The sequence below is a fragment of the Miscanthus floridulus genome, chromosome 8 (genome assembly GCF_019320115.1).
Source record: "Miscanthus floridulus cultivar M001 chromosome 8, ASM1932011v1, whole genome shotgun sequence".
In the NCBI taxonomy this organism is placed as follows: domain Eukaryota; kingdom Viridiplantae; phylum Streptophyta; class Magnoliopsida; order Poales; family Poaceae; genus Miscanthus; species Miscanthus floridulus.
Window position 1 is genome coordinate 62,602,682 of NC_089587.1, and position 23,156 is coordinate 62,625,837.

General features: G+C 45.7%; 2 protein-coding genes and 1 long non-coding RNA gene across 9 annotated transcripts; 1 reads left to right on the forward strand and 2 right to left on the reverse strand.

Moving 5' to 3' along the window:
- The first annotated feature begins 4,483 nt into the window (after nucleotides 1–4,483).
- Nucleotides 4,484–6,500, forward strand: LOC136476513 (uncharacterized). The gene is made up of 3 exons (XR_010763629.1): nucleotides 4,484–4,569; nucleotides 6,020–6,121; nucleotides 6,281–6,500. It is a non-coding gene; the product is annotated as an uncharacterized lncRNA (long non-coding RNA).
- Nucleotides 6,501–6,615: 115 nt separating this feature from the next.
- Nucleotides 6,616–12,285, reverse strand: LOC136476510 (uncharacterized). 2 transcript variants are annotated; one of them, XM_066474379.1, is made up of 7 exons: nucleotides 12,147–12,285; nucleotides 11,690–12,036; nucleotides 10,299–10,511; nucleotides 9,937–10,085; nucleotides 9,789–9,857; nucleotides 6,859–9,604; nucleotides 6,616–6,743 (listed from the first exon to the last, which is right to left on the reverse strand). In XM_066474379.1, exons 2-6 carry the CDS (start codon nucleotides 11,981–11,983, stop codon nucleotides 8,275–8,277), a joined length of 2,055 nt encoding a protein of 684 aa, XP_066330476.1. In that variant the 5' UTR covers nucleotides 11,984–12,036; nucleotides 12,147–12,285; the 3' UTR covers nucleotides 6,616–6,743; nucleotides 6,859–8,274. The 2 variants fall into 2 exon arrangements, with proteins under 2 accessions (XP_066330476.1, XP_066330475.1); XM_066474378.1 differs by having other exon boundaries at nucleotides 6,684–7,053; nucleotides 7,128–9,604.
- A 6,544-nt stretch (nucleotides 12,286–18,829) lies between these two features.
- On the reverse strand, nucleotides 18,830–22,262 carry LOC136476512 (dihydroxy-acid dehydratase, chloroplastic-like). 6 transcript variants are annotated; one of them, XM_066474381.1, is made up of 9 exons: nucleotides 21,465–22,261; nucleotides 21,191–21,380; nucleotides 20,973–21,092; nucleotides 20,418–20,825; nucleotides 19,919–19,956; nucleotides 19,707–19,843; nucleotides 19,469–19,610; nucleotides 19,324–19,386; nucleotides 18,830–19,235 (listed from the first exon to the last, which is right to left on the reverse strand). In XM_066474381.1, exons 4-6 carry the CDS (start codon nucleotides 20,703–20,705, stop codon nucleotides 19,732–19,734), a joined length of 438 nt encoding a protein of 145 aa, XP_066330478.1. In that variant the 5' UTR covers nucleotides 20,706–20,825; nucleotides 20,973–21,092; nucleotides 21,191–21,380; nucleotides 21,465–22,261; the 3' UTR covers nucleotides 18,830–19,235; nucleotides 19,324–19,386; nucleotides 19,469–19,610; nucleotides 19,707–19,731. The 6 variants fall into 6 exon arrangements, with proteins under 6 accessions (XP_066330478.1, XP_066330477.1, XP_066330482.1 ...); XM_066474380.1 differs by having other exon boundaries at nucleotides 20,418–20,861; nucleotides 20,973–21,380; nucleotides 21,465–22,260; XM_066474385.1 differs by lacking the exon at nucleotides 19,919–19,956 and having other exon boundaries at nucleotides 19,707–19,797; nucleotides 20,418–20,861; nucleotides 20,973–21,380; nucleotides 21,465–22,260.
- Nucleotides 22,263–23,156: the final 894 nt, after the last annotated feature.

A 23,156-nucleotide genomic window follows, 5' to 3' on the forward strand; every position in this document is an offset into this window, starting at 1 on the left:
ATCATCACAAGAGGTGCAACCATCAAGGTCTCCATCTCTGAGACCGATACATGCACCCAAAGAATGAATAAGACTGGAGAAAAGTCCTGTCCAGAGGACTTAAAATTCTGAACCCTCGCCGGGAGGTAACATCGGTAGTTATCCATATTTACTTTTCTACATTGCATGAGTTATTTTCACTTTAGCATATTTACTTTTCTGCATCAATTTAGCATTTAGAAAATAAAATAAAAATTGTATCATTGCATTATAAAAATCCTAAGCCCCATATGAATAATTTCTCGGTGTGTAAAAACCCATAAGAATATTTACTGTGGTGGCATAAAAATAAAAATACCATGCATTCAATTATATCAGAAAATCCAAGAAAACTAGATAGACATCCTGTAGAATTCTACCACTTCAAAAATATTTTCAATCTCAAGAACAACTAATCTTTGGACGGCTGATCGCTAACCTTTTTATCCTAATCTGTTCCACGAGTTTTAGTGTTCTTGTTAGTACTTTGCAGGATGATATACACGATCAAGAGCAAGTTCACCCGGTCGTCTTCATCTCGCTCCACCCATGGACGAGAAGGACATCAGCTGGCAAAACCGCTCTGAGAAGGATCACTCAACTTCAACGTTCGACCATGACAACATTTAGCTTGGGGGAGGAGCATCTCCCATGTATCAAGCTAAGTATTACATTCCTTTCTGTTTTACCATTTCTCAGTTTGCTACATAGTTGCTAAAAAAAGATGCATAACAAACTAAAAGCAAAATAAAAGTTTCATTTTTATGATAATTATAATAAGGTGTGTTTAGTTTCCTTTAAATTTGATTTTTTAAGAGCTGAATAAAATAAAATAGACTCTTGAGGGTAATCTCTTGAATGGAAATGATGAATAGTTGCTCTGTTATAATTCTTTTCAAGTATCTAGTTTTCAGCCTTGAATTCTCTCGAGTTTTGGATAAAACTGTTTTGATATAAGAATTTACTCTGAACTTGAAACTCGTGGATAGCATATGCTTGATCTAAGTCTAGGTAATTGATGGATATAATATGAGAAGGTCTGAGCTGTTATTTATCTTGTTCCAAGTGATACTAAGGTTCTGGAGATTTATCTTGTGAAAAAACATAAAAATGCTTCATGATGAGTTCCTGTATGACAAAGCTTGAATTCCTACCAGAGCCATATATGTTATTTAGACTAGAAAAACTTCCACTTATATGCTGCTTGTTTTGCATTGAGTTTAGTCAATCTTTGTTGACCCTTATGAGAGGTTTGGCATGCTCTTAAAATCAAGATCGCGTACACACCATCCACATATGCACTACTCCTACACTGGGGGTAGACGCAAAAACATGCCATTCCATTTAGATCCATCCAAAAATGTTTTACTCCTACACTGGGAGTGAACATAAAAACATGCTTGATAGGTTTTTCATCCATCAAATAAATGCTCCAAGTCCTTGTTACTATCTCTCAAAAGTTTTGTTGCAGAAAAGAGGCATGAGCTATGCAAAAGTTATTCATAAAAAAGAGAAAAGAAAAAAAGAGTTGAAAAATAGACAAGTGTCCGAGATATTGAAAACAATTGGTACTCAGATGCCCGCCTGAAAAAAAAAGAAAAAAAGATGAATAAGATAGCCCATATTTTCTTGCAAAGTTATTTCCAAAAGAGAGATATGTTTTTAAGGAGCATAGTAGAATTAGGTTAGCCACCATATATACACCATACATCCATACATGTGCACATCTTGATTTGATTGTATGACTCAACTCTCTTTGGATCCAAGGTTTGACTTTACAATATATGTATTACAAGTATGCTCTTTCATGCTATTTCCACTCCTATGAGCTCCACATAAGCCTTAGTTGCAGGAAGAGAAAGGCATAATATCATTATTGCATTGGTGAGGATCCATAAATACCACATACATTGAGAGACTTGAGAGTGTCATATAATGGAAGCTCTGAGTTTTATTTTGAAAATCTATAAAAACTCTGGAATAATGGTTGAGCAAAGAACTTGAGACATAGTGCTTAACTTGATCGTTCTGTCTTTCAATTGTTCAAGACCTAAGTGAAGGCTAAGAAGCCCCATGGTTGAAGGTAATATGGGTAAGTTTGAAAATCAGATCGGTTTATTCTAATCCGGAGGAGAATTCTTGTTTGAACACATGTGTACTTTTAAGGAGTTGCTATAATGTTTTCAAAAATCTTAAAACTCCTGATCATTTTTCTAAGTTTAGCATTGCTCAGGGATGAGCAAAGGTTAAGCTTGGGGGAGTTTGTTGATGGTAGATAACAAACATTATAAACCATCAATATAACATGTATAAGGGCATGAATACAATCACCAACATAGGTTTAGGGGTTTAAACTAACAAATTCTATGAGTTTTGGTGAATCTGCATTTTCTACAGGGTTTATCTAGAAAACCATCAAGATGGATCTAGATGTCAGAATTAATTACGCTTAATCACAGCGCATACAACTCCAGAAGGTTTCAGAAGACTCGAGAGGACACCACACCGAAGCGGAGGGCGAGGGGCCGCCAGGTGGGATCGACCGATACCACCTACAGGCCGGCCGGTCTGGGGCCCCACCTGTCAGCCTCAGTCTCGTTATATCAGTTCTCCACCGCCTCCTAGATTGTATCTATGCTGTTTATTCAAGTAGGTTTGATCCGAGGGTATAGGATTGATGCTCCGGCCAATATATATCAGCCCCTGCCACCCCCCAGGAGATATCCCCAGTCATCAAGTCATCTGAGAAGACAGAAACCCTAATCATCCTCAGAGCTCCATCATATTCTAGGGCATTGCTAGCTAGGCTAGGTCTAGAGGGAGGCAAGCTTCGCTTGGATTCCTAATCATGTCAAGAGCGTGGCTTGGTATAGCATTTGTACCCCCTCTCTTTTGTATCTCTTATTACTTTTATATGTTTGCTACAATTGTTATGACATTGTTCTTCATATTAATCATGTTTCTAGTTATCATGTTCATCGTCTACTTTGATTATATGCTTAGTATAGTTAGATTATTATCATGTTCATGCATAAGTTCGTATAGCGCTCGCTCCAAGGATTTAGGGGTGAGTGGTCGATATTGTGTAAGCATGGTGCTTATACGTTGTTTACCTACATATGCACCCTATATTCCGGGCCATGTGGTAGATCGTGGATGTGACACTCCCGTTGAGTCCTTTGTAGTCCACTCCCCGAATATAGGATAAGTAGGATCTAGTTACGAAGGAAGACAAGCTATGTTCTTAATCTTCCTTAGTAATATCCCTTATGTGTAGATATGAAGTTGGTCTTAGCCATAATTACTAAGTGTAATTACACTAATCAATGTATGCTTTGACTTGTAATTAAGAATGACTTAGAAATTATTCCTCTAATATTCTACTTAGCCATGCTAATGCCATAGAAAGGAGTACACTGAGTGATTAATGATTAGTTATCACCTATCATTCATATACATTTATCTCTTGACTTACCCCCATTGTGAGTACAAGTTTGATTATGGTTTATTTCTCCATCATGTGTATAAGTTATCAATATATTTCCACTGCCCGTCCTTTCCTGTGGTAAAAATATAAATAACGATATTTGGAATACTCCTAGGTGAAGTGCTACAATGGTATAATTATCTGTGTGCTTGCAGATCCCTTTCATCTTATTATACATATTATATCTAGTCACATGAAATACTAAAGTACTTCTTAGTGTCATTCTAGAAATGGCACTAGGTAGTACCAATAAGCATTTCTGGCACCATCACTAGGGATGACAACTTAATAAAAGTGATGCTAAGAAATATCTACAACATTAGGTGACTACTTAAACAAGTGACAAGTTAATAAATACCAACACCCACCATGAGGTAACAGCTAGTTAGGCTTGGGGCCTCTATAAATAGAACTTGGATGGCTCTAGCTCTCTTCTCTTTGACATTTTGAACATCCATACATCCTTGTGAGCTAAGCCAAACCTCTTCCACGCAATCGCTTGCTTAATCGTGTGCAGTTGATGGTGTCCACCTTTAATTGAATAGGCCACAAAAATAAAGCGTTCAAGTCTATTTTAGGTATAGAATAATAAAATGAACCAAGATGTAAAAGATTTGTTTTTAGGTGTTAAGTTTGTGTCGAGTCGAGTCTTTGTTATAAGTTGGTTAGGTTGCAGCTCGAGGACGAGTTGCTTGTCCAGAAGGGGTGTAGTGTTAGAGGCATGTAATGGCATAAGTGGGCAAGGGAAGACCGTTCATGGCCTAAATTTAGGAGGAGAAAACCAGGCATGCGGTGGAGCGCGGTGGAGGACTGGGCAAAGGGGATGTGCCTAAATTTAGGAGGAGAAAACCAGGCATGCGGTGGAGCGCGGTGGAGGACTGGGCAAAGGGGATGTGCGGTGGACGACTAGGCAAAGGGGATGACCATGGGCAAGATGCCTATTTAATTCGGAGATAAGCAAAAATTAGAATGAAGAGTCTTCTCTCTTGCTCGGTGGTGGGCAAGGCCCCTGGTCGGCCCCCTCTCCCTCGCAACCTCAGTAGCCGCCATAACAGCATATCGAGGTAGAACTTGTGTAGTTTTTTTATAAGTGACTTTTAACATTTAGCATTAGTTTTAAGTAGCCTCTCCTCTTTGGTCTCACGGTCCCTTCTCTCTATATATAAACTCTCAAGAATTCTATGTATATACCACCTGCATTTTCCTACACAGGTTATCATTGAACTAAATATGTCGCGTTATCGTAACTTTAACGGAAGTAAATTGTCTATTATCACTGCTCTAGAAAATACCGGACTTGTATTATTCTATTAGAAAAAAAAAAAAGATGCTTAAAGGAGCTCGTTTTTCAGAGCAAGCTTGGTTCATGCATGCATGTTGCTTTGCGCAGAGCTAGCTTCTAGCACAACAGTGGTTCCCCCTCTTTTTACCAATGGTAAATACTGTGGCGCAGTTTTCGGTAGACCGTGAATTACTTCTCCATCGCCTCTCTGTAATTTTTTTTATAGCTTGTATGTCCGGAATCTCCCGTCCTACACATCACGGCCTATATAAGGGCCGGGCACCTCTACTTCCTCCCTTCATCACATCCATTCATACATGTCAGTCATCACCACTAAAACACTTGTGATAGAAACCATGCATCTTTCTGCATGGTGTGCAGCATGCATTGGGCAACAATGCCATGGCACATTTATATGAAGCTTTGAGATCGACCAGGATGTGGAAGGGCTGTAGATATTTCTATATAGAGAGAGAGATTCTAAATAGACAGTAAGCAAAGGTGATTTACATATGAAGGTTTGCATTGGGATGTGCCTGGCTCCCTGTATGCCACTCATCTAGAGCAACAACTTTTGATGCCTATGGTTGCCTATGATGGATGGCGTGCACGGTGCCAAGCATCTCTCTATTTCCGAGCTCATTTTCGAACCCTTTCTCTCACTCCTCTCGTTTATTTTTTAAGTTAGTTTACTTGTATTTATCGCCCATTTGTATGATTTTATATGTATGACTTCCTCTATGGCGTGTTTATTTGATCTCCTGCTTTGGTGATGTACAATGGTTGTTTTCATGGCATTTAGGAAGGCTGTTTTCTGCACATTGAAACAAATATTATTCATTAACCTTTACAAGTAATAAGTACTAATTAGTTTCAATTCTCCATGACTGTTTTCTGATATCCATGATTTAAACGAAATTTTCATTGGAAGATTTGCATGACTCCGATCAAATAAATGTCCGTGCAATTCATTTTCCAAGTAATTAATAGGGACTCTAATTTTTTTTATTGTTTATTACTGCACTGTTAGATATTGTTTTAATGCATTTTTCATTTTTTTATTTGTATTGAAGCCTTTGCATTGCAAGCATAAGCGGGGTAAGCGTCGTCTACAAGACATTAAGTGCATGAAACTAATAGCATTTGATTTGAAAATATTGGCAGTGTCATTATCTCATTACTATCATGCTTATTACTCTACAATGCCAATTATGTTATTAACTTGTCACAAGGAACGGAAGGATCTCTAAAGGGGGGAGGCCAATTGAAGGCTTGGTTCAAACCGTTTAGCAAGAAGCATGCATGATTCACATAACCACAGTAAGCGCCACCAAGTATGTCACAAGTGTCCTCAAAGGGTGGAACATAAACAAATCATGACTGCCTTGATTTACAGAGTTTGTCCAAGTTATGGGAGAATGAATCCAAATAATTTCATAAAACTGTTAAGGCTTGTATTCTGTATTTGAAACCCTGAGTGTTTCACTCTGCAGGCAGCAGGATACCAAATGAACACTGGCAGCAGCATTTGAGGAGTTGATCTGCTGTTCAAAGAGCACATGGCTGATGGTTTTGTATATCATCAATGATTAACGTGTCATTGCAATGTAATTATTTCATTCATTTTGTCGGCAAGAAATAATGTGTCCATTCAATCAATCATAAATGTACAGCGTATAACTGTGTACGCATGGAAATCTGGATTCAGTGCATATTTGTTCAGAATGAAGCCACCGATTTCTCTGAATGTCATCGATTACCACTCGACATGCATGAGATTCAGGCTTAACGACTGTAAAGTGCAAGTTGCCAATTACCTCTCCATCACAGTACCGGCACGTGAAAACGCACTGTACCGTGTCTTCTCTCTCTACCTGTCCAGGAAATAACTGAAGAAGATGACTGGCCGCACGGCATGATTGAGCTGGTAGAACAGTTCCCCATATAGTAGTCACCCTGGAAAAAGCCATCCACAGATGATTCAGGTAATGGTGCAGTCACCGAGGCCCGCCCGTCGGCCGGCTGCCACTTCTGACGGCCGCACAGTTTATATAGCAGTAATTGTGTGTACCTCAGATGAGTGCGACGAGAGATCTCACGTTCCCTGTGCAACCCGACCTCCAAATGCATGCATCCATTGCTGCAGCGGTCACTGCTCACACTGATGACTGACCACGCCGTGCACACATACTGATCAGTGTATGATTGATTGCATTCGTATCACATCACACAAGAGAAATGTGAAGCAATGCGACTAGCTTCGTATCTGAAAACCCGGGATAGATATGATTGCATTCATTCATTAACAGATGATCGAGAGGTTGAAGAAGAGTATCTTACAATTCATAGACAGCGCAGATCGATCACATATAGAGATGGTTGTGTATATAAACAAGCACCAGGACGAGGATTCAGCAGGTAGACAGCTTCTCCATATGTGAAGCCAACAATGGCCCTGTTCGGCTTACCCCATATTCGGCTTGTTTTTTCAGCCGGAAGAGTGTTTTTCTCTCGCAACAATTCAGCCAGAACACAGCCAGTTTCAGCCAAGATTCAGAACGGGGCCAATCATGCACTAGAATTATTAGAGGCCAAACCCTGGCGCCGGCAAGGCGAGGCTGCCTCGCCTGCAGCCTTGTCGCCCTCATCGAAGTGTCGACAAGGCGCTACACGTCATGACAACTGAGCTGGCAGCATCACCTCGGCCTTGGGGCCCAAGTCCAGAGGTTGCAGATGAAGCTCAAGGCTGCCGGCCAGCCAGCCAGCCATTGCTGCCCCTGAGGAAGGACAACCACCGTGTTAGGACACCCAGACCAGCTGCAGTAATGGAATCCGTCAGGCTCCAGTGTGTAGACAAGCTAGAAAATGCCACAGGAATGAGCACTATGCAGATGCAGGCGGCTGCTCAGTAGCTGCACCTGTGTCCATTTGCAAACTGCAGTGCTTTTCATTGCTTGTTCCTGTAGTGGACAAGAGGAGGGAGCACACTCAGATCTTGCAGCGCCCCATTATGAAGGAGATGTCCAGCCACAGATGGAACCATGTACTAGCATCTAAACAGTAGTGACAAGAGTCCAAGCAATTTCATGGTAAGCCACATTGCCGAGGTGATGTGAAATCAGGGAAGGAAAAGATTCTCAGTCACAAAATAGTGACCACTCTGAGAAATTGATTTTTTTTAGATAATGGATACTCTGAGAAATTGATAGACAGACCACCAGTTTTTATAGATACTTGGGCACACTAGTGATAAAGAAAATATATACAGATATCATGATCCATCGACGTGCAGGAGTATGAATGGTGGTGGGCTGTGAAGATATTCGCAGAGTTTTTCTGTAGCTATGCTGAATCTCAAAAACAGAACCAATTGAAGCGAAAAACTGTGTACAAGGAACTATTTCACAGATCCCGTCTGTACTTTGAGTGCAAACAACATGTTGCGGGAAAGGAAAACTTCCATCAACAGCAAGGAACAAGGACATAGTTACACAACATTTTGGTTGATCTCATTTGTGATTTCCTGGAAGACCCGCAGACGGTTCTGTGGCCTCCATGACCCTGTACTTGCCTCGTTATTAGGCCAGTGACGAGTGGCCTCATTGTGACTGGAACACTGAGTGTGTTCGTTATCATCAAACAGAACACAACCATGGCCATATCCTTCACCCTTTGATTTCCAGTCAGGAAAAAGAGCGCGCTGAGACGTGTTGCTTCTCCGCGGTACTTGCTTCGTGCCTGAGGCTCTCTCATGGGGATGAACTGTGTCAAGCCTTTGCCAAACTCGATTGTTGTGGTCCTGTACTTTATGTTTGCTCCATGTCGGAGCAGTCCTCACAAGATCCCGGTTCACATTCTTATCCATGGAGATTTTGGAGTCATTCTGTCTCCATGAACCTGCTGAAGAACCTTGCAGTTGACCACCCATGACTGGTCTTTGATGGGCCCTGCTTTCTTGACAAGACAATGGTGTTCTGTACTCCAGCTTAATTGCATGCCTACTGCTCTCATTTTGTTCAGTAGTTCCCATAGCAAGTGTTGACTTGCCATCACCCAATTGATGTTCATCCTTCGCCACCATGTCAGCCCATGGTTTGTCATCACCCAATTGTTGTTCCTCTTCATCCACCATGTCAGCCCATGTTTTTCTAACACCTTTGGTCAATAGCTTCCCTTCTTGCATGGGAGTCTCACTAGCATCTAGGTTTCTTTCAGAGTTTGGCAAGCATTCAGTTGGAGGAGTCTGAATCTGATCATGAATACTGATTTTTGGTGCCTCTTTAACTAGCCTCTTTCGTAGTTTCTCAAGTATTGAATGAGGTGTAGCAGCATCATTGAACAGTCGAGAAAGATCTTGGAACTCTGCAAAGCCTTCATTCTTTTCTGCACCAGCAGTAACCATAATGTGTGGTTCTTCACGTCTCAACTGAGTAATGGGAGATTGAAGCCCTGAATTGCAATTCTCATGCTTCTCTGCATTTTGTGAAACTGAAATATGTGGTTCTTTATATTTCAGTTCACTCAAAGGAGTTGATAGTGTTTGTGGCTGTAGATCTACAAGCATCTCCACATCATCAGCAACAAAAATATGTGATTCTTTGGACTTCACCTGAGTTATGGGAGAGGGGAGTGATTGCAAGTCAAGTTCCCTAAGCATTTCAGTAGCCCGGGAGAGAGACTTAACATGACTTTCATCATCACAGTTGTAAGGTATAGCTTGAATCAGGTATTTAGCTTCAGCCAACTTTCCAGTCTTCATCAAACAGATGACCAAGTTACACTCTTTGTTGTAGTCAGCTTCTATAGCAAGAGCTTGCCTGTGCCAAGTCAATAGTAGCCAGAGTTAGTTTGTTTCCCTTTCGAGATAAAGGGTAGGTGCACACAGCACACCACATGCAAGTATGCCATTCACACACTTAAGTTTATAGGTCCATCTGCAACATGTCATTTGAGAAAACTCGTGACATTTAGAAATGAGAGAAGGATGAACTCAAAATGTACCTGTAGAGCATCTCTGCTTCCTCATAATTTTCAGACTGCATATAGGCCCAAGCAAGGTTCCCCAATAACCTTTGCAAGAAACAAGGAACTTAGTTTGAATAGTGTTTAAAAGTCAAATCTCAAATGGGGATATAAAGATTTCCAGTACCTTGCTTTTTCATCTCTAAGAGAAAGGTAGACTACTCTTCCATGAGATTTAGACAGTTTTGTTTTCCACCGACCAGAAGCTAGCTCCTCATCAACAATTCGCAGCTTTATTGTCAGCATTTCGATCTGCTCATCTGTCCTACCACATTTCTGGTTTGACATGAAAATTATTAGTTTCAGAAGAAATGTATTAGTGGCATTTTCTTCCAAAAATCATGTGATAACTAATTAGTTTAAGATGACTCATTCGCAATGGACAATGTGATAACTAATAAAATGTGTTCAATATGTATCTGCATAACCAAAGAGAAACTCTTAGCTTATAAAAATGAACCCCTTTCTTTGAAAGGATAAACAATATACCTTGTATAGGTCTAGAAGAATATTGTCAAGGGACTCCTGAGCTTCATAGGGACACCGATCACGAAAGGATCTTATTGCCTCAATGGCTTCTTCAGCCCGATTTGCTTGTTTCAGTACATTGGCCATATCCTTTAATGCACTCTCAGTCCGGTCACCACTGTTTATAGCTGCCCAAAACAATGGAACAGCCTTGTTTGGATCCTTTTCAACTATCTGGAATAACAGAGACAACATATGGAAACATAAAAATCTGCATATTCAGCTTATGGTACTTCCTATGTTCAGGATGGCAAATGCAATTTTTTAAATGAACATCCACAGTTTTAAAAAAAACAGCTGATGCCAATACACATAAAAATCTTGACTTAATAGTGTCAATCCAATCTCTTGGTACAACAGGTTTCTGGTAATAAGATACATAATCAGAAGGTACAGTATTTTGGTTTCAATTCCTCGCTTCCTGGTAATGCTTACTCAATCTACAATTTTGTTTGTGCAGAGCAATTTCCTGGTATTTTGTTACAGCTACATGGTAATATGGTATCCTAAAACAATAATGGGGCTTTCCTTAAAGGATAATACATCTTTCTCCCCCCAATGTGTTACCCTCGAGTCTGCAAACACATATGAGAACGAGCCTGCAGTATAGTGCATACACAGAGGACCAAATATCAAATGCCATCATAATGCAGCTTGCAGGGTATGTGTTAACTGAGTATTACAAATGTTTGAGTAATTAATTAGGTCAACATCACATATATATTGATACTTTAACTAGATAACTAGATGATAAGGACTTTCACAGTCTGCAGAGGACCATTGCATTGCCAGTCCCAACTCCCAACAATTGAGTAAACCTAGTAGACTTTGGCACGTAATCCTCCTAATAAATTGTACGGCTGTAAGGTTTTTGGGCCTAGCTTCCCTTATAAACCGGGTCAATTCTTTTCTTCTTAAGTGAATTGCAGGACCTTCGTGCCCTCTTCGAAGAGGTTTCTTTGGAAAAAAAAAACTTTGGCGCTTAAGTCAAGGAAGCCACATTTCCTCCTGAGTTTAAACTGGGAGTACATGCATGTTAGAAACTTGGAGAAAATCTAATCCATTCTTCAGAAATTAGGCACATATGCATGCGAAAAATGAAAATCGTTGCTACAGACAGGGCAGAAGGCTTAACATAATTGAAGTGTTAAAGGCCTGAATGTGGCAGGAATCGATCGAACATTGTGTATGAGAAATGCCTAAACCATTTTAATGGTAACAATCGCTAATCCCATGCGTGAGCTGAAGGGCAGGCTACGACTAATTGCTGACAAGCTACATGTCGTTGTGTAGTTCTCGAATTCTGTGCCTAAAAATGACCTAAATGCATGGTACCGCCGATGATCAATTACCTGCGCCTGCTTGGCCCGCACGTAGGGCGAATCCAGGGAAGGTGGCGGCCTGGGCGGCCGCGACGAGCATCCCCCGGTCGACGGCGGCGTGGCGCGCGCGCCCCCGCTCGTCGGCGGCGTGACGCGCGTGCCGAACCAACCCGCGCTCACGGGCGGCGTCCCGTAGCCCGGGCCCGGGTGCGGTCCACCCGCGGCCGCGGGCGTACCAGCAGGGCCCCACCTCGCAGCCCCCGCCCCCGCCCCCGCGCTCCGCGGCGACGTCCACGGCGGCAGCCGCCTCCCGCCGCTCGGCATGGGTCGCGGGGCCCGACTTCCGTCGAACACCTGGCGTGCGCGCGAGGCCGGGGCTGCACCAGTACGGTCAGGAGGCGGCGATTAGCATGCCTCGTGATGATTATTTCCCTCAGGATGAGCGCGGTGTCCTGGAGGGGATCAGATCAGAGGATGGAGTGCTCACCTCGGCGAACTTGAAGGCGCGCGGGCGCCGCAAAACCCTAGCGGCCTCGCCTGCTTGGCCTGCGCCCTGCGCCGACGCCGCGAGGTGGCCAACGGAAGCGCGCGCGTGGAAGGAGGGAGGGAGGCAAAGGCAACCAGCCGACGCAGCAACCGCCTCGAGTTTATATGCCACGCGTTAAGAGGAGGCGGCTTTTGAATTTGGAACGGGCAGGAAGCTGACGTGGACGGAGCTGTGGGGCCCGCGTGCACACGTGGACGTTGCGTCACGGGGAACCCGTCCGGCACGCGTGAATGCGAATGATGACTTGGCGTAGTAAGAGCAGGTCATGTGTTTCCTGTGAGAGAATTGCTAGTAACCATGAGTTGATTTCATTCACCATTCTGGAACAGTGACAAGGTCAAAAGGGAATATTTAACCCGTCGTCATTTTCTTCGTGACTGTGTCTAAGCATGTTTTCCATTATTAAGAATAGAAAGTTACAACGTATGGTCTTAGTAAGCGGACTTATCAAGAACCGCACAAATCATTACGTGATTAGTCTCTCGAAGATCAACCATATCTCACAATTAAATGATTATACATACAAATAATCCGCGACTAGAACTAAAAAAACTGGACCTGCGAGGATATGATCATCTCCAGGCATTGCATTAAGAAGAAGACATTCTCACACAGGCCCAGAAAACCCTCGAACACCTGCCCTACCCTTACACAGCGGCACCGTCGCCCTGTGAGACCGGGCCAGTCCTTAGACCTGTGCTTTGACGTGGGACAAACGAGGGGATTTTTTTAACCCCAGCCTAAAATTCGCTCCTACAGGAAGTCGAACCCGGTGACTAGAACTAACATATATGAATCCTTATTCATTAGGACACCAATAAGAGCGGCTAGCGATATACACTGGGGTCTAGACCGGCTTCAGTGCCCCTGATGGCCTCCTCTAGGAAAGAGTTCCCTCAAGGCCACCCTTTTCGAAGATGATATTGATGATGCAAAAGCCTCCGTGGAGTTTGGCGTACAAGGAATCATCCACCTCCTAAGACTTCTTACCGAGACCCCACTTCTTGAGAAGCACCTTCCTTACCCACAGATCTGATTTGCCTAGGCGTCGATCCGACTTTGCGACAAGCCTACTGCTATGTTTGGGAATAAGCTCTAAGGCACTGGATAACCGGTCGCAACTGATAGTAGGAAGTGAGGAATAATTTGCCACTTTGTTAGACAGGTGAGCGGGAGTGGCAAGAAGTTAAATTTATGAACGTGGCAATCCCAACGAATAATCCCCCTTTGCACTAATTTCATGCCACATTCATAAATTTCTAAGTTCCAAATGTATCTTCTGTTGCACACGGAATACGATAGAACATATCTTCGATCAGAACATTTTCTCCTAAGCAAGTGGGAGAATCACTATCCCACAACCTGCATTCAGTTCCAATCGGCGGTGATAATTACCTATCGTTGTCGGTTGGTCAACCGATAGTGATATCCTATCACTATTGATTTTCATAAATTGTCCGGTAGTATGGGTCAACAGGATTATGGTTTCTGCCTATATTTATATTTAAAACTCAAGCTACAAGGGTAGACACGCCCGAGCTATTTAATTAGCTTAAGGTAGATGACTTTTCATCCAGCCCGAGAAAACCCCGAACCCTACGACGACATACAGGGACCCGTAACCCGGTGAGAGGGCCTGTACATTTTACCTGTACTTTGGGAACGAGGGACAGACGAGGGGTTTTTTCACACCGCCGACCAGAAATTTGTCTGACCAAGGATTAAATTCTAGTCACGGGGGTTATATTAAGAAGAAAAAAGTCTACATACCCCCCAACTATTTAGGGTGGACTACTTCACCCCAAACTATAAAACCGGATTTTTAAATGAACATCCACAATTCAAAAAAAAACAGCTGATGCCAGTACACATAAAAATCTTCACTTAATAGTGTCAATCCAATCTCTTGGTACAACAGGTCTCTGGTAATAAGATGCATAATCAGAAGGTACAGTATTTTGGTTTCAGTTCCTCGCTTCCTGGGAATGCTTACTCAATCTACAATTTTGTTAGTGCAGAGCAATTTCCTGGTATTTTGTTACAGCTACATGGTAATATGATATCCTAAAACAATAATGGGGCTTTCCTTAAAGGATAATACACCCTTCTCTCCCAATGTGTTACCCTCGAGTCTGCAAACACATAAGAGAACGAGCCTGCAGTATAGTGCATACACAGAGGACCAAATACCAAATGCCATCATAATGCAGCTTGCAGGGTATGTGCTAACTGAGGATTAGATATGTTTGAGTAATTAATTAGGTCAGCATCACATATATATGTTGATACTTCAACTAGATAACTAGATGTTAAGGACTTTCACACTGTTTGCAGAGGACCATTGCATTGCCAGTCTCAACAATTGAGTAAACCTAGTAGACTTTGTTACGTAATCCTCCTATAAATAACCGTGCGGTTGTAAGGTTTTTGAGCCTAGTTTTCCTTGTATTCCTAAGTGAATCGTTGGGGCTCCATGCCCTGTTCGAAAAGATCTCTTAGGAAAAAAAACTTTGGCACGTAAGTCAAGGAAGCCACATTTCCTCCTGGGTTTAAACTGGGAATACATGCATTTTTAGAAACTTGGAGCAAATCTAATTCATTCTTCTGAAGTTTTTTTTTGAAACGAATCAGGAGGCTGCCGATTATATTAAAAAGAAGATAAGTCCAAAATGGGCACAACGAAATAACAATGGCCATCAACCACGTCGCAAAACAAACTCAACAAAAGGAAAAGAAAAATAACTCTAGTCGGTCGGATTGGGACATCGACACGAGCCACACTCACAACTGCCAGTTGGATTAAGACATTAACACGGGCACACCAAATCCACTCGCCGCACCCCCACAAACCAAGAGTAGAGCCGACAAGTAGCCCTCACCGCAAGCGCCATCGTTACCAACGATGTCCCACGCCAACCAGTCGCTGCCATGCAGAACTAGCCACCGCAGTCCGCTGCAAGCCGTGTAGCTACCACGACTCCCCCACCATGCCATCATCGTCTTCAGGTCACGCACACACGATCGTCGATCTCCCAACCACGGCCATGTTGGCAGAAGTCAGAAGAGAAGCCCACCGCACCACACCGAAGAGGCCACCGCCATGCAGGACCCCTCGCTGAAGTACCGCTACTGCACCTTACACACCAAAACAATCGAAACACCGCACCAGATCCTAGATCTCCAAGGCAACTCAAGCGTGGGAGCCTCGCCACATCCACCGCCGCACACCACTCCTCGGACACACCACCTTAAAGTGTACGGGGGCCTCGCCACTACCGCCGCTGGACTCGTCGAGGATCCGGGCTTGCTTCGCCGTCGGGGTGACTTGGTACCACCGAGCCGCTCCATTAACTTCACCTTCGTCTAGCCGCCACCAGAATCTCAGCTGCACTACGTGCACGGACACAAAGCTTCCAGAGACACAGCTCACCTCCGCTCGGTCGGATTGGGTCATCGACACGAGCCTCACCGCGCCGCGCTGCCCACTCGTCGCCACCGTACGAACACCTCCACAGCCCCCTTGCTGCCTTCCTCGCACCGCGCCGAGCCAGAGCCTCTTGGCCTTCAAGAAGCAGCTAGGTTCCTCCAGCCACGCCACCATGGCGCCACTGGTGCCCCTGGTTGGCTACTGCCAGCCACACCACCATGGCGTCACTGGCACGCATCCAAGCAAGCCGCTGTCGGCCACGCCACCACGGCACAGCCAACGCACCTCTACAGTCGGCCGGAGTGAGAAAACACCATGACAACGCCTCCAAGGAGGAAGACGACGCCCGAAGGCGTCGCCGTCGTCTTGCCGGCAGATCCGACATGGCTTTCGTCGGTGCTCGCCCACATCCAGCACAATCAAAACAGAGAGCCTTGAAGTCACGCCACCCCTACCCTCCACCGCCGCCCGCACCGGCGAGTTCCGGCCGGATCCGCATGGACGGCAGCTGCTGCAGCCGCGGAATGGCCGGATCCGGAGGAAGGGGAGCTGGAGCAGCCTTGCCACCACGCCCGTGCAGGCGCACGGGCCCCTGCCGCAGCCACAACCGCGCCCGCATCGACGCCCTGGCCTTCGTCGCCGCCGTAGCCGCGCCGCCATAGATCCACGGCGGGGGGCACCATATCCGCGCAGAGCTCGGCCCGCGGATGCCAGAACCACCGGAGGGCGGAGGCGGCGGCAGCAGCGACGCCACCACCCCGCCATAGTAACCCGCGCAGCCAGAAAAAAAACGCCCCGCCACCGCCCTCCTCGTGGCCACCGGTCATCGGTGGCGCGCTCCGGCGGCGGCGAGGGGAAGGGGGTGGGGAGGGGGAGGCCCGGCGGTGGGGGGCGAGGGGCTCCGCCCGAGCCGCCCAGGCACCGACTCGCCAAATCCACCCCCTGCCTCGCCGGATCCGGGCGACGAGGCCGCGGATCTGCGCTCCAGCGGCCAAGAGGAAGCCACCGTCACTGCCATTCGCCGGCGGCCATGGCCCCATGGCTGCCATCCTCAGAGAAAGAGAGAGGAGGAGGAGAAAGGCCCGGCCGCCGCCATCCTAGCAGCTGCACGGGCATCCGGCAGCCTGCTTTGGCGGCGGCGAGAGCGAGAGGCCGGGGAGGGCGGTCCCTGCGGCTGGGGATGGGAGGCGCCACCCGAGTCGCTCGGGAGAGCGATGCGGGGGCCGGGTGATAGATGAGAAGTACAAGCGGTGGATTATTCTTCTGAAGTTAGGCACACATGCATGCGAAAAATGAAAATCTTTGCTACAGACAAGGCAGAAGGCTTGACATAACTGAAGTGTTAAAGGCCTGAATGTGGCAGGTATCGATCGAACATTGTGTATGAGAAATGCCTAAACCATTTTAATGGCAACAGTCGCCAGTCCCATGCGTGAGCTGAAGGGTAGGCTTGCTTGACCAGCTACATGTAGTTCTGTAGTGCTCGAATTCTGAGCCTAAACATGACCGAAATGGTACCGCCGATGATCAATTACCTGCGCCTGCTTGGCCCGCACGTAGGGGGAATCCAGGGAAGGCGGCGGCCTAGGTGGCCGGGACGAGCATCCCCCGGTCGACGGCGGAGTGACGCGCGTGCCGAAGCAACCCGCGCTCACGGGCGGCGTCCCGTAGCCCGGGCCCGGGCGCGGTCCACCCGCGGCCGCGGGCGTACCAGCAGGGCCCCACCTCGCCGCCCCCGCCCCCGCGCTCCGCGGCGACGTCCACGGCGGCAGCCGCCTCCCGCCGCTCGGCATGGGTCGCGGGGCCCGACTTCCGTCGAACACCTGGCGTGCGCGCGAGGCCGGGGCTGCACCAGTACGGTCAGGAGACGGCGATTAGCATGCCTCGTGATGATTATTTCCCGCAGGATGAGCGCGGTGTCCTGGAGGGGATCGGATCAGAGGATGGAGTGGTCACCTCGGTGAACTTGAAGCCGCGCGGGCGCCGCAAAACCCTAGCGGCCTCGCCTTCTTGGCCTGCGCGGCCGCGAGGTGGCCAACGGAAGCGCGCGCGTGGAAGGAGGGAGGGAGGCAAAGGCAACCCAGCCGACGCAGCAACCGCCTCGAGTGTTACATGCCACGCGTCATACGTGTAGTAAAGTTAATTCATGTTCATCTTCATACGTGTAGTAAGAGAAAATTGGTTATTTGCCATTGCAAATAATGGGCTTCGCAAAATTGCCATTCAAAAAATTGACTTGGCAAAATTGCCGGTCTAAATATGTACACTTTGTTTTTGTTGCCATAATCCCTATTTAGCTCCTTTGTTTTTGTTTTTTGGGATTGTCCTCTACGCGAAAAGTCATTGTTGTCCTTGGCTTGGCTACTGGGAGACGTCGTTTGCATCTTGGCTGCATCAGCCGGAAAGATAGTTTAAATCCGTTTCCACGTGCAAACTGCATCGGACGTCGGAAAGATAGTTCAAATCTGTTTCCACTCGCAAACTGCATCGGACGTCCTTGCAAACGAAGAACGCGTGCCCTAGACGCTGATCTTTCTGACGTCTGACGCAGCAAAGGTGCCAACGATGATCCGCCCGGCGTCTCGCAGCAGCCAAGGGCAGAAATGTCTTTTCGTGTAGAGGACAATTCCAAAATACAGAAACAAAAGAGCTAAATAGGGATTATGGCAACAAAAACAAATGTGCATGTTTAGACTGGCAATTTTACGAAGTCAATTTTTTGAATGGTAATTTTGCAAAGCCCATTGTTTGCAATGGCAAATAGCCCATTTTCTCGTGTAGTAAAGTCCATCATATGTTTCTTGGTTAAATGACATTAGCTCTAGACTCAGTCTCCTCTTGTTGAATCAGAGGACAGCCATCTGCTTGACAATGCCATGTGATTTTATTTGATTGTTGATGGACAAAGAAGTCCATGGCTATTGAAACTTGTAGTTTGCTTAACAAAGTTTGATGTTCCCATCTGCCGACTATGATCATGTCAATTTTTGTGTAAATGTCGAAGTTTTGTATTTACCAGAGCCATATAACTCATGAAGTTTTCATGTAGGTCTGCATAGTAGTAACTAGGGATGAAAACAGATCGGATACGGACGGATATCACCGATACTACATTTGTTTTCATATTTCTATCCGGATTCGAATTTGAATACGGATAGTGTCAACTATGTCGGATATGATACGATTGGATATCGACATCATAAATATGCGATTTGAGTATTCGGATACAGATACGGTATCGGATGTTGGATATCCGGACTCGGATACAGACAGATCTCAACCCCTCTAAACGGATTCGGTTTCGAATACGGTCGGAAAATATCCGTACCGTTTTCATCCCTAGTAGTAACCCTTAAGCTAGCACGGTTTAAGCTGGACCTTGTAAACAATAGCCCTATAATATAACGAAATACAACTTCGAATAAGAATTATTCATACAAACATAAGCCAACCAAAATGTCATTTGGCTACATGTTTACAATTGTTAAGAGCAAATCGAAGGAAATATTGTTATCCCCTATAGAAAATCAAAATTATTGCCAAAATTCCATTCCAAAAACTGTGCTTAGTGGGGACTCTCTGATCCTTTTCAGCCCTGAAACCTAATGAAATCAAAGCATAAACATTTTTTTCTAGTCAAATAAGGGAAGCACCTTAAAGATAGAGAGCACATGTAGAAATCCTTCTCACCTCCACGCTTAGGTTCAGAGCAGCTCGAACGGAGATGTTTGAGGGTCTCCTAAGGATATATAGCTGCGACAATTCATGAAAAAATGTTAAAGCAAAATCCATCACATGTGCTGATGTGCAATTACATCTGATGGTATGGAATTACCTGTTGCTCAAACTCAGCCTCTGATCTTGAACTCTTGGTAACGAAAACCTGCCCAATGATTGGCTCAGTCTCAAGTGCAGATTCACCCAAGTCTGAGTTGTCAGTCGGAACCGAGTACTACATGTACCAGTGATGCAGCGACCTGCGAGGACAAGATTATTAATTAGAGAAATGAGCTTAACATGCAAATCCTGCATTGCTCATAGGCTACCAAATTTATTAGCAGTGTTACACCAACCTTCTTAAACTCAGCTTTGCCCTTCTCACGACAACATAAAAATCATTCCAACAGCATACTCGGCTGGTGGTGGTAGCTCAAACCCAGCATCCTTCGCGACCTCCAGGAACACCTCCGCACCATGAAGTAGGGCCTTGCTAGAAACAAAGCCTGGCATATGAAACTATTGCATTACAAATGAATCACCATGAAGAGCAGAGCAATTTGCATACCTCCGCACCATGAAGTAGGGCCTTGCTAGAAACAAAGCCTGGCATATGAAACTATTGCATTACAAATGAATCACCACATGTGGGATTTGAATCATAAAACACAAAATAAGAATTGTCATATGTCTCTTCAATCATTATTATTGACTGTTGTAAAGCTTCAGTTATGTAAGGAGAGAATAGCTCATGGAGATTAGATGGACGAACTCCTAATCTGAAGCATGATGGTGGCAGTGTTGTAACTGGAACATACAACCAAGTTAATCAAAGAAAAACTAATAGATTACTTACTACCTTAAAAGTTTTAGCGATGCCAGTATCTGTTGCTGGTAAAATCGGTGACACATATCATGTAATAATTCAGGGCTTTTATGCGCAAATTATGAGGGTAGCAACCTTTGACTCCACTCCCAGTCCCATTGAACTAACTGGTGCATGAACACATTTCAGAACACCCAATCCATTATATCTGCAACAGCAGAGACAGCGGGAAGGAACTCACGTTTTTGTCGCACCCAGGTATGGAGATGTTGGCGTCGTAGTGTTGCGCGCCCATGACGGTCTCGATGCTGTCGGCGACGAGGTCGTGGGACTGGAGGCTGTAGCACATGCCCCGGGTGCCCATGGCGATGGCGTCGCTGACACTGTCAGTGTTGAATCGGAAGCCGACCATGCCGGCCTCGCGCACGCCGTCGTGGACGGTCTCGGCGAGGTGGAGCAGGTGCATGTTACAGGTGTTCCCCTCATACCACACCAAGGAGACGCCGCCCTGCAGCTTGCGGAGGTCCATGTCGGTGAGGCCGACCTCGTAGAGCACGGCCTGCGAGGCGCCCTGCGACTTGGGCTCCGTGATGCGCGCGCTGTACTTGTTGAGCTTGGGCTTGTCGGAGACCGCGGTGGCGCGGACGCGCTGGATGTGAAATAAACCAAGTGATGCAGATTTTACCTAGCAGCAAGGCAGCCGAATCAAACCAATTTGTATATCCTACAGTAAAGCTTGCTCTGCTGCTAGAGGCCTCCTATATTTCTGATATTTACCAAGTGATGCGGATCTTACCTAGCGGCAAGGCAGTCGAATCAATCCAATTTACATATCCTAAAGTAACATTTGCTCTGCTGCTGGAGGCCTCCTATATTTCTGATATTTTTCCCCATCCTTCTTCACATAAGCTCCCCTCTGGTCACAACTTATACAGCTTACATTAAAAAAATCTACCATGAACCATGAAGTATCAAATAATGCAAAAAAAGAGAACTGAACAATGAAAATTTCACCTCTCAGTTCCAGCTAATCAAGAGCCGGGCATGCTGGCCACTGATGCTGTCAGAATTGTCGAGTAGGTGAAATCATTCAGAGCAACACCATCTTCTCTCATTCTGCTAAAAATAGGAGCAGCAAGAGGTGTGTCACCGTTCTGAATGCACCCATTAATCATAGCAGTCCATGAAACAACATTCTGAGATCCTGGCATCAACAAGCCAACGAATAACTGAACTAAAGCATTTTTTGAAAAATAAAATGACATAAGCAAAACTGAAACCTACTTACAGAGTTTCAAGCAATGAACAACCACCAATCTCATCAAGGACATGTCTTGAGTCCATTTGGACTTCAAATTGCTAAACACAACCCAACATACGGTGAAAAAAAGTTGAGCACAATTCAGCATCTGAAGTTCATATGAGGAAACAATGCATTGCAGACTGCCGAATTGCCAATGACTGCGACAAGATGAATCGTCCTGTCATCAAGCCGCGTCTCACTCTCGCTCGAGAGGTAGGCAGAGATTACCAAAGCATTGCAGCCTTTACCTTCTCCATTCTCACGCTCTTGAACGCCCTCCGACACTGCGCGAGCAAGCCGAGAGGAGAGGGTGCCGCCGCCGCCGCTTTGCTGACCCCCCCCCCCCCCCCCCCCCAACGATTCGACTATTACGCGCACGTCTTCGGGTCGGTGGAGCGCGCAGCGTGGGAGTGGGAGAGCGCCGTGCGGGTAGGAGCGGAGGAGGCGCCGTACGGGAGGGAGTGGAGGCGGCGCGGATTGGATCTCCAACAGACGGCAACGAGGGATGAGATGGAGAACATCTGCAGCGTTGGCAGGGGCCGAGAGTCCTGGTACGGACGTCGTCAGCGGCCGTGGTGGAGGCCCGGAGCTGCAGGTGAATCCGACATCGGCGGTGGCGGCGACAGCTGCGAAGATCGAAGAGAGCAGGCTGCGCACCACGGATCGAAGCGGGTTAAAAAAAAGGAAACAAGACGACATTAACGGTGGGTGGGTAGCGTGGGCGGGTATCCGGCGCATGGGTGAAAAAAAATTGCGAATGAGGCGTCGCCCGTCGTTCTAAGGGCAACTCCAGCCCTCATCTCATTCTGAGGCTTCAAAACGAAAAAAACATTCTCCAACTCATCTCCTATCCGGCCCCGGCGGATTATGAGAAAATTGGCTATTTACCATCCCAAACAATGGGCTTCGCAAAATTGTCATTCAAAAAATTGACTTTGCAAAATTGCCAGTGTAAACATATACACTTTATTTTTGTTGCTATAATTCCTATTTAGCTCCTTTGTTTTTGTTTTTTGGGATTGTCCTCCATACGAAAAGACATTGCTGCCCTTGGCTGCTCGGAGACGTCCGTTTGCATCACCATTCGCGCCTTGGCTGCGTCGGACGTCAGAAAGATCAGCGTCATGTTTCTGGAAGGGAACAAAAATACGGAGCAATATATTTTATAATGTAATTGTACTACAGGAACGCGAAATTTTCTTCGTATGTTCAGCAACAGTGACGCTGACAACAATAAGCGTGTCATTTTCGGCGCATAGGAGGGAAGCCATCAGCCATCGGATGATCAGGTACGCCTAGCCTACTGCCTACCCTATAGCACGTACTATACATGAAATCGCTCGCTTATCTGCTCTGCAGGACAGCAGGAGCAGGAGGCGTACCTCATTCTCTGAAACGCATGGCAGCCACCGAAAGAAAGCCCTCCAACAATCAAGGCCACGGCACTCCACCTGCATGTACGACGTTCCCGAACAAGCTACCAAGTACCAACTGCATGCACTCCACCTCCGTTCACGCATATTCTGTCACACCAATTCATAAATTAAAAATAAAATGAGTTCACATTCGAATCCATAAGCCGAGTATAAATGAGTTCATCTCACACATACATAAATTGAGCCTAAATAAGTTCATCTTGCAAATCTATAATTTAACTCTAAACGAGTTCATCCAATA

Coding starts and splice junctions, on each gene's coding strand:
- LOC136476510 (XM_066474379.1), bottom strand. CDS start 11,983: ATGCCGAGCGGCGGGAGGCGGCTGCCGCCGTGGACGTCGCCGCGGAGC. Junction 10,086..10,298: donor TTCTTCTAGACCTATACAAG/GTATATTGTTTA, acceptor ATGTCAAACCAG/AAATGTGGTAGGACAGATGA. Junction 9,858..9,936: donor CTTAGAGATGAAAAAGCAAG/GTACTGGAAATC, acceptor TTTCTTGCAAAG/GTTATTGGGGAACCTTGCTT.
- LOC136476512 (XM_066474381.1), bottom strand. CDS start 20,705: ATGGACCTCCGCAAGCTGCAGGGCGGCGTCTCCTTGGTGTGGTATGAG. Junction 19,957..20,417: donor TACCTGGGTGCGACAAAAAC/GTGAGTTCCTTC, acceptor TTCATATGCCAG/GCTTTGTTTCTAGCAAGGCC. Junction 19,844..19,918: donor CCCTACTTCATGGTGCGGAG/GTATGCAAATTG, acceptor CTTTGTTTCTAG/CAAGGCCCTACTTCATGGTG.